The sequence below is a fragment of the Pseudopipra pipra genome, chromosome 12 (genome assembly GCF_036250125.1).
Source record: "Pseudopipra pipra isolate bDixPip1 chromosome 12, bDixPip1.hap1, whole genome shotgun sequence".
In the NCBI taxonomy this organism is placed as follows: domain Eukaryota; kingdom Metazoa; phylum Chordata; class Aves; order Passeriformes; family Pipridae; genus Pseudopipra; species Pseudopipra pipra.
The window spans coordinates 20,396,251-20,409,089 of NC_087560.1; the positions used below are offsets into that span (position 1 = coordinate 20,396,251).

The 12,839-nt window shown below is 58.6% G+C and overlaps 1 protein-coding gene across 5 annotated transcripts; it reads left to right on the forward strand.

Annotated features, from left to right (window-relative positions):
• The first annotated feature begins 787 nt into the window (after window positions 1-787).
• PAQR5 (progestin and adipoQ receptor family member 5) lies at window positions 788-12,680 on the forward strand. 5 transcript variants are annotated; one of them, XM_064669318.1, is made up of 9 exons: window positions 788-1,099; window positions 3,949-4,001; window positions 4,412-4,609; window positions 4,826-4,953; window positions 5,482-5,681; window positions 6,319-6,445; window positions 8,536-8,632; window positions 9,295-9,436; window positions 10,615-12,680. In XM_064669318.1, the coding sequence occupies exons 3-9, from the start codon at window positions 4,559-4,561 to the stop codon at window positions 10,842-10,844; spliced, it is 975 nt and encodes a 324-aa protein (XP_064525388.1). In that variant the 5' UTR covers window positions 788-1,099; window positions 3,949-4,001; window positions 4,412-4,558; the 3' UTR covers window positions 10,845-12,680. The 5 variants fall into 5 exon arrangements, with proteins under 5 accessions (XP_064525388.1, XP_064525385.1, XP_064525389.1 ...); XM_064669319.1 differs by lacking the exon at window positions 788-1,099 and adding an exon at window positions 2,041-2,150; XM_064669317.1 differs by lacking the exon at window positions 788-1,099 and adding an exon at window positions 2,272-2,405.
• The last annotated feature ends 159 nt before the right edge of the window (window positions 12,681-12,839 follow it).

Consider the following 12,839-nt stretch of genomic DNA (forward strand, 5'->3'; position numbering starts at 1 on the left):
GTCAGAGCACCCCGTGTTTGCTGCCAGGGGTGAGTTTTGTGGGAGTTTGAGTCCATGGGATTTGGGGTTTGCTGGTGGGATCCAAATCCATTCCTGATCCATCGGTGCCAATCCATGTCTCCGCCCCGTAGCTGCCTCCCGATGGTGGGTGAGTTCTGGCATTGGGAATTGGGCAGGAACTTGGCTCTGGAGCATCCCCATGGTGGGAATGGGAATCCCAGAGCCCTGGGAAGGTGTGTCCGAGGGGAATCTGTGCCCCAGTGCCGGCAGGGGAGGGATAACCCCAGAAATGGATGAAAGAGTGGGATTAAAGCACAGGATAGTGCTGGGCATCCACCAGCCCTGCTGGAATGACCCTCCAGCAGTTCATTATTCCTCTTCTTCCAGCTCCTTAATAATTGAGGATCCGTGCCCAGGATCCCTCTCCATCCTCCACAGCCCCCTGCTCCTCAAACGTTCTGAAACGTTTCCAAAGGCTGCAGCAGAAACAGTGGATTTGGGGAGGAGAAAGGGAGAAACGTCCCAGGTTTTCTACCGGTGTGGGGAGAGCTGGAGGCTCCTGCTCTGGCTGGCTGGGGTCCTCCATCCAGCTGGGAATAATCTGGGAATGAGCATCTCCCTCTTCATCCCTGGGAGGGTTGGAACTCGCCCGTCTCCTTGGGGACAGTTCAGCGAGTTTTGGGATTTTCCGGCGGCCCTGGGAGGTTGGGATGCACCGGGAGGGCTGGGAGTTAATATTTTTTCCTGCCCTTATTCCACTTCCTCGCGGCTCGGCCGAACTAATCCCGAGCCATCGGGAGCGTTTGGCCACAGTTATTTCCGGTTTTATTTTGTTGCCTTTTTCCTGTTCCACTCCAAGACGAGCCAGAATTAATTCGCTCCCTAAGCCGGGAGCGGGGTTTGCCCGAGCCGGGTCGGGGCGCGGGATCATCCCGGCGGGTGCCGCCGCCTCCCCGCGCTTCCCGCTGGATCCCGCCCGTGGCAAAGCCCGTGGAGCGGCGGTGCCGCCCCGGCCGGGCCATGTGTGCCGGGTTTGGACTCACATGAGCGCCCGGGGTGCGGAGCCAGCGCCGCCCGCCCCGCGCCGCCAGGACCGGCCGTAAGTACCGGCCGCTCCGCTTCCCCGCCGCATTCCCGCTGCCCGCTTTGCCCGCTGGATGCCCAGGCTTTGCACGGCAGGAACTGGCCCCCGGCTCCCTGTTGGGAGGCCGGGAATGTGTCCCGGCCCCGTGGAAAGGTGTGGGCAGGAGCTGGCGGGGCGGTGGGGCCGGAACGCGCCGAGCTTTCCCTGCCCTCCCGCGGCTCCAGCGGCTCCAGCGGAATTCAGGGAAGTTTCGCTCGGCAGCGCTTTAGGAGCGGGATGGGGTGCTGGGACACGTCCATCCCCCTCCCTCCCCAGGAGGACGGGGGGAATTTTTGCCCTGGCAAAGTGCGGGAGCGTGCGAGGGCTTTGGAAAGGCTGGAGCGCGTGCGGGCTTTGGAAAGGCTGGAGCTGCGGCTCGTCCCGGCGGATCCCGGCGAAAACAACCTCCTACAAAGCCTCTGTTGTGCTGCTGGGAAAGGTCTTGGCATGTCCCGCGTTGCTGACGCCGGGGCCGGGAGCGCGGCCGGGCGGTTCCAGTTCAGCTCCTCTCGCCCTCCTTCGGGGCCGGCGGAAAGTGGGAGCTGCTAATTATTAACTGCTCAAATATTCCCTCCGTCCGCAGGCACCGGCCGGGGCCGGCGGGCAGGGATGTGCCGTGGGCAGGGATGTGCCGTGGGCAGGGATTTGCCAGGAGAATTGTGCCGTCGGGGATGTGCCAGGGAGAGCTGTGCCATGGGATGGGATGTGCCATGGGGAGAGCTGTGCCAGAGGGAGGGATGTGCCATGGAAAGCTGTGCCATGGGAAGCTGTGCCATGGGAAGCAGAGCTGCCCCACCCACGCTCCAGGCTCTGGGACGGTGACAGGGACACAGGGACGTGCCAGGGCTCCTCAGCGGAGAGGGTGGAAGCGGTGCCAGGTGGGAACATTCCCCAGGTGAACCTGGAACAACCAAAGGCTCCTGGGCTGGACCTGCAGCTGCAGCGCCGGGACATCCCCGCGGGGCTTCGTGTGGGGCTGTGGGGGAACAACAGGGAAGAGGAGGAAGAGGAGAAGGAGGAAGAAGAGGTGTGTGGCACCAGCTGGGCGAGCCCGCAGCGTTTGTCCCCCGCCCTTGGCAAGGAGGTGACTCGCGGAGGGCCCGGCCCCGCCGTGTCCCCGTCCCTCATCCCAGTCCCGGCTCCCGGTGGGAACAGGGAGTCAGAGGAGGAGGAGGAAAAACGAGCCGAAGGAGGAGGGAAAGGCGGCCCTGCAGGGTGTGCCCGGTGCTGCTGCGCCCGCGGCTCCGGTGACTCATTTTGCTTTAAAAACACGAATTCTTCGGTAAGGCTGGGCCGGAGCCTCCCGCGGCTTCCCGGGGCTTCCCGGAGCAGCCGGAGCGGGATGGGCACGGGGTTGGATCCCTGCTGGGGAGGGGGTTTGGCTGGGGGGAAACCGGGGGCTCCCAGCTCAGGGCTCCCATCCAAGGGCTGTTTGCAGCCCGGGCTCCTGCACCCCGGGATGTGCCTCTGGAAGAACTCGTGCCTCTGGAAGAGCTCATGTTTCTGGGAGAGCTCGTGGCCCTGGGAAGGGCTCTGTGTGGCTTCCCCGAGATAAGGGGCATTATTGGCATTATTGTCGTTCCGTCCCATCATCGCCCTCGGTTGTGTCGGTGTCAGACCTGGTGGGCACGGCCAGAGCCTGGGCTGGGCTGCCCTGGGGGGCTGGAGATGCAAATATCCAAAGTGTCCAAGGGCAGCCCTCCCCCCTGGTTCCAGCTGGGTCACGGAGTCCCAGAATTCCAGAACAGTTTGGGTTGGAAGGGACCTTAAAGCTCATCCCATTCCACCCCCTGCCATGGGCAGGGACACCTCCCACTAGCCCAGGTTGCTCCAAGCCCCGTCCAACCTGGCCTTGGACACTCCCAGGGATCCAGGGGCAGCCACAGCTTCTCTGGGCAACCTGTGCCCTCACCCTCCCAGCCAGGAATTCCTTCCCAATATCCCATCTCTCCCTGCCCTCTGGCAGTGGGAAGCCATTCCCTGTGTCCTGTCCCTCCATCCCTTGTCCCCAGTCCCTCTCCAGCTCTCCTGGAGCCTCTTTAGGCTCTGGAAGGAGCTCCAAGGTCTCCCTGGAGCCTTCTCTTCTCCAGACTGAGCTCCCTCGGCCTGTGATGGGCTCTGGAGCTGCTGCAGGATGCAGGTCCTGTTTCCAGTGGGATCCCAGGGGGATTCAGACTCCGTGGAGCTTTGAGGCAGCACGTTTGGAGTTCAACAACCCCGACAAAGCTCCTGATTTAAGTCTAATCTTTAACCAGAGCCATTGCCAGTTTTATTTTATGTCTGTTTATCGCTCTCTTGCCTCGTTAATTTTTTCCCTCCCTTCACCACCTCCTGCCCCCTCCCTCTCCCGGCCCTTCCCGGGGGCCCCTCGGCCTTTTCCTGGTGCTGGTTCTCACTGGAGCTGCTCAGCCCAGGGCAGAGGTAGAGTATGGGAGGGCAGGGAGGGCAGGGGGAGCAAAGGGAAGTGCCAGGGGCTGGGAAAGGACAGCAAAGGGGGTTATTTGGGGCTGGCTCTGCAGCACACGCCATGTGCCAAAGGCTGGATCCCGGCGTGTCCCACTGTGGAGTTCCAGATGGCTGAGGTGGCTGGAATTCCAGCCCAGGAGCACATTTTGGGAAATTCTTCCTTGTGGCTCCGTGGGCTGGAGGGCTCTGACACCTCTCAGAATCCTGGGGGAGCAGAGGGTTGGATTATCTGAGATCCCTGGAATCCCTGTGGGACCAACCTGACCCGTGGGCTCCCTTCCCACCCCCTTCCCTCGCTCCAGGCACTCCCTGGCAGGAGGAACAAGGACAAATTTCTGGGTTTGACCTTTATTTCACAGACTGGAGGTGGAGGCAGAGGCAGGAGAGGTGGCACTGCCAAAGCCAGCAGTGGGTAAGAGCTGGAGCTGCTCCATGTGCCGGGATGTTCCCTGGGCAGTGGGAAAGGTGACCCCGCCCTGGAGCTGCCTGGGCCCCTCTGCCCCCTCCCCGGGGGATGTCCTGCACCCCCAGCCCCTTCCCTGCCTGCTCCCCCAGCCCCTGCCCAGAGCTCCCTGTGGGATGTGGGTGCTGTTCCCACCCCCCGGCTCTGTCGGGATAACAGGGAGTTTCTGTCCCGGTGGGAAGTGGGCTCTGGGATGTGCCGACCTTCTCCCTGCGCTCCTTTTGGGCACAGAGGGTAGGAGGGATCCCAACACCCCCTGAAGGGATGGATGTCCCCTCCCCTCCCTTCCCCATCCCATGGGAATCCCATTTCCTGCTGGGAACACCGTGCACATCTCCAGGAATTCTTGTCCCCCCCAGGCCGCCCATCCTGACGCCGGGAGCATCCCTTTGGCCAACCCCGGTGTCCGCGGGCCGGGAGCTGTGCCCAGGAGGGATGTGAGGGCTCATCCCCGGGGAGGCGGATCCGGGAGGTCCCCCTGGAGCCGGAGCGAGCCGAGCCGAGCCATGCTGAGCCTCAAACTGCCGCGGCTGCTCAGCATCCACCAGGTGCCAAAGGTCAGCCCGGGCTGCCTCTTCCCGAAAACTGAGGCTCGGAGGGGCTCGGGAGGGTGTCCAGCATTCCAGGGGGGTCACCCCGGGGACGGGAGGGGTCACGGCTGGGTGCTGGATCCCGCATGACGGGCACCCTCCTGGCTGCGGGACAGCCTTGTGTCCTTCCTGCCCCTCCGGCTCGTCCCTCTCACCGCTCCCGGGGCCGTTCCTTCCCCGCAGGGATACCGGGAGCAGGGAATCCTGTTCGGGTACCGCCCCCCCCGCAGCTCGGCCACCGACTGCCTGCTCAGCGTCTTCCAGATGACCAACGAGACCCTCAACATCTGGACACACTTCCTGCCCGCCTGGTGGGTCCCGCCGGGGGCTGCAGCACCCAGGGGTGGGGGGTGTCCCATGGGGGGTCATGGGTGTCCCACAGGGTGGAGAGTGTCCCAAAGGGTGGTGGGTGTCCCAAAAGGGGGTGATGAGTGTCCCAAAGAAGGGTGGTGGGTGTTCCAAAGGGTCGTGGATGTCCCAAAGGGGAATGGGGGTGTCCCAAAGGGTGGTGGGTGTCCCACAGAGTGGTGAGGGTGTCCCAAAGGGTGGAGAGTGTCCCAAAGCAGGGTGGTGGCTTTGCCACAGAGTGGTGGATGTCCCCCAGGGTGGTGGGTGTCCCAAAGGGTAGTGGAGGTGTCCCCCAGCGTGGTGGGGGTGTCCCACAGGGGAATGGGGATGTCCCTCAGGTGTCCCTCAGGGTGGGTGTCCCACAGGGTGGTGGGTGTCCCAAAGGGTAGTGGGGTGTCCCCCAGGGTGGTGGGTGTCCCCCAGGGTGGTGGGTGTCCCCCAGGGTGGTGAGGGTGTCCCCCAGGGTGATCCCACCTCCCTCCACCCCACAGGTACTTCGTGTGGACGCTGCTGGGGCGGCTGCAGGGGGGCTGGGAGGACCCCCAGGCCTGGCCCCTCCTGGCCTACCTGGTGACCTGCTGCATCTACCCACTGGCCTCCAGCTGTGCCCACACCTTCAGCACCATGTCCTGCCGTGCCCGCCACCTCTGCTACTTCTGCGACTACGCTGCCCTCAGCACCTACAGCCTGGGTGAGGGGCACGGCCAGGGCACCTCGGGCACCCAGGGGAGGGCATGGCCGGGGCACCTCGGGCACCCAGGGGAGGGGCATGGCTGGGGCACAGGCAGGGAGCAAGGCTGGAACAGCCCTGCCAGGTCATGGAGCCCAAACACCCCCCAGCAGCACCGAAATGAGCCCAAAGCACACCCTGAGGGCACAGCCGGGCTGGAGAGGGGCTCCCACTCCTCCTCCTCCTCCTCCTCCTCTGCTCCAGAGGGACCACGGAGCATCCCTGGTGCTTCCCCAGCCCAGGGAATGGTCTGGGACACGGACCTGGCCGTGTGACACCTGGGGGGCTCTGGGGGAGATAGGATAAGGAACAAACCCACATTTAAGACAAATGGTGTCAGTGAGGCCGGTGGTGCCTCGCTGGGGGAGCAGCAGCACCATCCAGGGGCTTCCTGTGGCTCCACACACCTCCATTCCCCTGGAATGCTGCCGGCAGGAGCCGTGTCTGCCTCTGCTCCCCTCTCCCTCCTCCACCCCTTCTCCTGCTTGCAGAGTTCCCAGTGCCCAGTGCCAGCTGGGAGGTTCCAGCCGCGCCCAGGAGGACGGGGAGGGTCCAGCAGGGCTGGAACTAACCCAGCACCTCCCGTGCTCCATCCCAGGGTCTGCTCTGGCCTACTCAGCCTACGTGTTCCCCCTGGAATGGGTGGGCTCCACCTTCCACCACTGCTACGTGCCCGTGGCCGTGTTCAACACCGTGGTCAGCACCAGCCTCTCCTGCTACTCCAGGTGAGCTCCTGAGCTTGGGGTTAGTGTTACATCAGTATTAATCATTGCTAATCATCATAATTAATCATTACTATTACTAATAAAGGGGATCAATGAGAGGTTGCAGGAGCCTGAAGTTCAGGAAGAGGAAGGAGGGGATTTTTTGGCTGGGGGGACGTGGTGTGTGTTGGCACCGGGAGTGTTGGATGATCCAAAATGCAGGATAAGTGAAGGAGCTTTAATTTTTGGAAGTTCAAAAGGTAGTTAATGGAATCACAGACCGGTTTGGACTGGGAGAGAACTTACAGCCCATCCAGTGCCACCCCCTACCATGGGCAGGGACACCTCCCACCAGCCCAGGTTGCTCCAGCCTGGCCTTGGACACTTCCAGGGATCCAGGAGCAGCCACAGCTTCTCTGGGCAACCTGTGCCAGGGTCTTACCACCCTCCCAGCCAGGAATTCCTTCCCAATATCCCATCTAACCCTGCCCTCTGGCAGTTCAAAGCCCCTGAGGATGGTAAAGGTGCCTCTGCTCTGTTCTGCTTTATTTTCTGGGTGCAGAAGCTCAGCCCAAGCCCTGCCCAGGGTGTGGGTTTGGAGCTGCTCTGACAGCATTGCTGGGCTGGGCAGGGGCAGGAATTGGAGCAGGAACAGGAGCAGAAACAGGAATTGGAGCAGGAGTTTGAGCAGGAGCAGGAATTAGAGCAGGAGCAGGAATTGGAGCAGGAACAGGAATTGGAGCAGGAACAGCAGCAGGAATTGGAGCAGGGATTGGAGCAGGAATTGGAACAGGAGGTGGAGCAGGAGCAAGAACAGGAGCAGGAACAGGAGCAGGAGTTGGAGCAGGAGCAGCAGTGCCCAGGCAGGCCCCTCCTGTCTCCATGGCACCACCTCCCACTGCACAGCTCGGTTTTGGCTCCACTCCCACCCAAGCCCACCCTGGAGAAGCTGCTGTGACCAGCCAAGGTGCTTGGAGCACCCTGGGATGGTGGGAGGTGTCCCTGCCCAGGGCAGGGGGTTGGATGGGATGGGCTTTAAGGTCCCTTCCACCCAAACCATTCCAGGATTCCATGACCATCCCGAGGCTCTCTGAGCAGGCCACAGCCACAGCTCAGCACGTTCAGGCTCCTGACACACCTTGGGAAGGTCGACAGGAGTTTGGGTTTGTGCAGAGCAGGGTGTGGGATGTGAGGAAGGGCTGGAACTGCTGTGGGACATCTCAAGAAAGGCATTTGCTGAACTACTGCACCAAATTTAGCAACTTCTCAGGAAAATGTTCCAATCCTCCATGGCTGGTTGGTGAGGCAACAGGAAGGGGCTGGTTGGTTGGTTGGTTGTTTTTTGCCTCCTGTGGCCCAGGAACGTTGAGTTGCCAAGCAGGGAAAGGTGCAGATGGACTGGAATGTGTTTGTCCTTCACGGAACCAGCAACAGGACAAGAGGAAACGGCCTCAGGGGAGCTTTAGTTGGGTATTAGGGAAAATTCCTTCCTGGAAAAGGTTGTCTGGCATTGGAACAGGCTGCCCAGGAGGAGTCCCTGCCCCCAGGTGACCTGACCCTGTGCCCAGGGCGAGCTGGTGGCTCTGTTTTGGCAACAGGAGGTGGGGTTGGGTGAGAACGTGGGGTGGGGAGATGTGTGGGAAAGGTGAGCGGGACAGGGAGCTCTGGGAAGGTGGTGCCATGGGAGGGAAACACAGCAGGAATCATGGAATGGTTCGGGTTGGGAGGGACCTCAATGATCAGCTGGTGACTCCATGGGGAACAAACAGAGGGGAAAGAAGAGGGGAAATTTAGATGGGATATTGGGAAGGAATTCCTGACTGTGAGGGTGGGGAGCCCCTGGCACAGGGTGCCCAGAGAAGCTGTGGATGGATCCCTGGAAGTGTCCAAGGCCAGGTTGGACGGGGCTTGGAGCAACCTGGGATGGTGGGAGGTGTCCCTGCCCATCCAGGGGGTGGCACTGGATAACATTTAATGTCCCTTCCCACCCAAACCATTCCAGGATCCTAAATGTCCACATCCATGGGCAGATCTGTGGGCACCACCAGCCCCCCTGTGTATCCTGCAGTGTGTCCTGCTGTTCCCTACGGAATTCCCTGTCTGTTCCACAGGTTCCTGGAGGCGGAAAGTCCCCGGCTCAGCAAGGCCTGGCGCACCCTGGCCTTCGTGTACCCCTACCTGTTTGACAGCATCCCCCTCTTCTACAGGGTGTGTATCCCACGGGATCCCCCAGCCGGCCTGCTGCAGCCTTGGCAATATCAGCTGCCTCATCTTACTCCGAAAATATTTGGGAAAACAGGCCAAGCTTTTCTTTTCTAAAGGCAAACAAACTCTGGCAGGAAAAGGGACTCGGGTATTTTTTCCTGCCCCCACTGACAGGCAGATTCCTTGACTTCAAAGGGCCCCAGGCTGGAAAATTCCTGCCTTTGGAAGCAAAGTGGCCAAGCTGGAGCAGGGTGGGAATTTGGCTGTGGTGGGGTGTAAGGACAGGGATTTGCATGGAAAATTCCTGCCTTTGGAAGCTGCAGAGTGCCTTTTCCAGTAGGTGAACTGGAGGGGTGGGAATTTGGCTGCAGTGGGATACAAGGAGAGGGATGCAGGGCCGGGATTTTCATGGAAAATCACTGCCTTTGGAAGCACCAAGTGCCTTTTCCAGGCTCAGCTGGAGCAGGGTGGGAATTTGGCTGCAGAAGGGTGCAGGGCCAGGGATGCAGGGCTGGGATTTGTGTGGATGCAGGTGATGGGTGTGGGATTGAGTGTGGGATTGAGTGTGGGGTCCTGCAGCCCGGTGGGCAGCCCGGGGAGCTGTGGGTTCGGGAACGGCCGTGCCTGCTTTGGGAATGATTTCTCCCACTTTTCCCCGGCTGCAGCTGTACCTGTGTGCCCTGGAGGGCTGCCACGAGGGCTCCATCCTGCTGCACTACAAACACACGGGCTGTGCCCTCCTCACCTGCTTCATCTTCGCCACCCACCTGCCTGAGCGCCTGGCACCGGGCACCTTCGACTACATCGGTGAGTCCCCGGCAATCCCGGGAATAACCCACCTGGAGCACGAGGGGCTCCCGGAGGGGGTCACGTGTTCCCTGCTGGAAACATGGGAGGGGGTTTTACAGACAAGGCACAGCAGTATCTTACATATATTTGGGATATTTTGTGGGATATTTTTGGGGAATGTTCTGAGGGAATATTTCGCGCGGAAAATTTCGCGCGGAACGTTTTGCTTCCAGAATCTTCCACGGGGGGTTTCACGCCCACAAAACGCTCATTTCTCGTGGAAAACTCCTCACCTGGGGCACAGGGGTGCCGTGGCAGGAGCGGCCACCAAGGAGCTGGGATGGGATGGGATGGGATGGGATGGGATGGGACGGGACGGGACGGGATGGGATGGGATGGGATGGGATGGACACCTTGGGGTTTTTCCCTGTTCGGCCACACCACGGACAAACAGAGCTCTGGGCACATCCCTGTGCCAGGACTGCAGCACAAACACATCCCTCATTCCCATTCCATCTGGGAAGGAAGAGCTCTGTGCAGGATGATAAAAGCCACAGGAATTAGTTGAGTAAATATTTAAAGGAGATGGAGGGAGGGCAGAGCGTGTGGAGAGTGTCTGAGTGAATCACGGAATCCTGGAATGGTCTGGGTGGGAAGAGACCTTAGAGCTCATCCCATCCCACCCCTGCCCTGGGCAGGGACACCTCCCACTAGCCCAGGTTGCTCCAAACCCCGTCCAACCTGGCCTGGAACATTCCAGAGCTGTGGCAGCCACAGCTTCTCTGGACAAGCTGAACTCTCAAGGAGTTCCCTGAATGCTTTATCCCTTCCTTCTGTTTTGGGACATCTCTGTACTTTGGGGCCTTTGTTTTTTTGGGTTTCTTTCTCTTTTGGGTTGTCTTTGTATTTTGGGTGCTTTTTGTATTTTGGGTTTCTCATATTTTTGGGTTTCTCTGCATTTTGTGCTCTTTGTATCTTCGTGGTTTGAGTTGTCTTTGTATTTTGGGTTCCTTTTGTATTTTGGTTTCTTTTTGTATTTTGGGTTCTTTGCATTTTCGGGTTTCTCTGTGGTTTTGGGCCCTCACATTTTGGGTTTCTCTGTATTTTGGGTTGCCCCTGCACGTTGGGGTGTCTCTGCCCTGTGGCTGCCCCTTGGCCCATGGGCTCCCCTCACCCCATCCCGCCGTTCCTTGCAGGGCACAGCCACCAAGTGTTCCACGTGTGTGGGATCCTCGGGACGCACTTCCAGATGGAGGCCATCCTGAGGGACATGGCTGAGAGGCACAGCCAGGTCCTGCTGCCCTCCTCCCTGCAGACCCTGTGCTCCATGGGGGTCTGTGTCACCGGGAGCCTGCTCATCATCGGGATCAGCTCCGTGGCCCTGCCCCTCATCCCGGAGCCTCCGCACAGGGACAAATCCCACTAGGACTGGGGACTGGTGGCATTCCTGCTGCTCCACCAGCACCCAGCAGAGTGTTGGTGTGGATGAGGAGTTTGTTTGCTCCCAGTATTTATTGATGATCTTCTCAAGGGCTCGAGGAGCTGCACTGGTTTATCCACTGAGCTTTAACGCTGCAAACGGGTTCGGAGACGCTTTAAATCCAAGTTGTTATCCCAGGAAAGATGTAAAATATCCTGAATTTTATCCAGAAAAAGGGACAGAGGTGCTGCCACTTCCCGAAGCAATGGGGATTCACCAGGTGTGCCTTAGGGAGGGGTCACAGGGAACGTTGTGACACCGAGGGCACCGGTTTGGAGCCATGGCCACGACCCCTGGGGAGGCACGAGGGCTCCCTGACCCCTCTTCTCACCTTCCAAGGGGCATCATTTTGGAATCTGAAGCCTTAAATGTCCACCTTTCACAGCCTTAAACCCAACCCCAGTGCCTGACAGATGTGGGATTGAGGGACTGGTTTAAAATCAGCTGGTTTTGATCAACACCTGGAAAAAGTGATCCTGGAAGAGCTTCCATGGGGTGTTCCTCCAGAATAGCTGGTTTTGGGTCTAATTCTGGCACAAAGGGAAGTAATTCCTTTGGGAAAGCTGAGCTCTCGTGTTGGCAAAGCAGTCTATAGTTTCCTGAGTGTTTCTGGAGGCTGGATGGGCCCTTGGATGGAGGGGCTGACACGGGAGAGCCAAACCCCCGAACCCCTCTGGGTTTTGGGGTCACTCACGGGGGATAATGCTTGGAATGTTCTGTTGGATGAGGGGTTGGGATGGGGGTGTCCAGGAGGATGAACCAGCAGCAGAGCAGGGAGTGGGATCTGGGCAGTGTGGAGTTGGGAGAAAGGCAGGATTTGGGATTAGATACCCGAGGGATCAAACCCTGGGATTTTAAAGCATTCCCAGAGTTATCCCTCTGCTCCTGCTGTTGCTCCTTGCTTCCCTTTCCTGCTGCTCCTGGATTTTCCAGGCTCAGAGCCTGGAGGTCTCAGCCTGATCCAGGAGAGGGAGAGCTCAGCTGGTGGCTCCAGGAATCCAGGGAAAATCCCCTTGGATTTTCCTACAGGAACAAGTGACACTTCTAGGGAATATTATCAATCATACGGGTGTTTAATTAATGTTTTAATTGCCTCTGCCAAGGTAGAACTGATGCACTTTGGAGTGACAACCCAACAGCTCATTAAATATGGGATCATGTGGTTAAACATGGAATAACTAAATCCTTTGTTTTGAAAGCTGACCAAGATTTGTGGGAATATTTATAAGCACTGGAATGTAATTGTTTATTCAGAAGTTTTATTGCTTTAAAAGAGAAAACTAATATAAATCACTGTTCATAATCTGGTTTTTACCTTTTGATAAGAATATGGCTGGGGGAATTAATCACTTTGGAGATAATGGCTGATAATTGAAGAGTTTATTTACCGTGGTGGGAGTGGGGAGGAATCCAGCTCTGCCTGCAGGACACGACTGAAGAGCCTGGAAAACCCACGGGAATCATTGCCCGGCTTTTTTGGGTCATTTAACTTTTGAACTGAGGGGTTCTGCTCCTCTTTAATTGAAAGGAAAATTGTAGGAAAACTGCACTAAAAATCTAACCCTGGGTTATGGAATGCCATGATCCCGCTGGATCCTGTGTCTGTGCACAGGGAGTGGGTGATGTTTGATCCTGAAGCAGCACAGAGCAGCCAAATTTCCTCCTCAGCTGGACAGAGGCCTCGGAAAATCGATTTAATGTGTGAAATTCTCCTCACAGAAGAATTAAAAACTCTGTAGCAAATTGTTATGAGTCAATAAATGAGGATATTTATTTGTTGGAGCGTGTTTTGTTGTGTGTGTGTTCCCGACCCACAGCAAATCCCAACAAGGATCTGAACTGCAGGACCAAATCCAGGGAATATCCCTCAGCTGCTCCTCAGCCACGTGGGTTTGGACGGGCTGGGAGAGCTGGGAATGTTCACCTGGAGAAGAGAAGGAT

Excerpts from the sequence above, each read along its gene's own strand:
- PAQR5 (XM_064669315.1), top strand. The coding sequence starts at position 1,827 with ATGTGCCATGGGGAGAGCTGTGCCAGAGGGAGGGATGTGCCATGGAAA. Across the intron at positions 4,610-4,825 it reads GCATCCACCAGGTGCCAAAG|GGATACCGGGAGCAGGGAAT; the intron begins GTCAGCCCGGGC and ends CCTTCCCCGCAG. Across the intron at positions 4,954-5,481 it reads ACACACTTCCTGCCCGCCTG|GTACTTCGTGTGGACGCTGC; the intron begins GTGGGTCCCGCC and ends TCCACCCCACAG.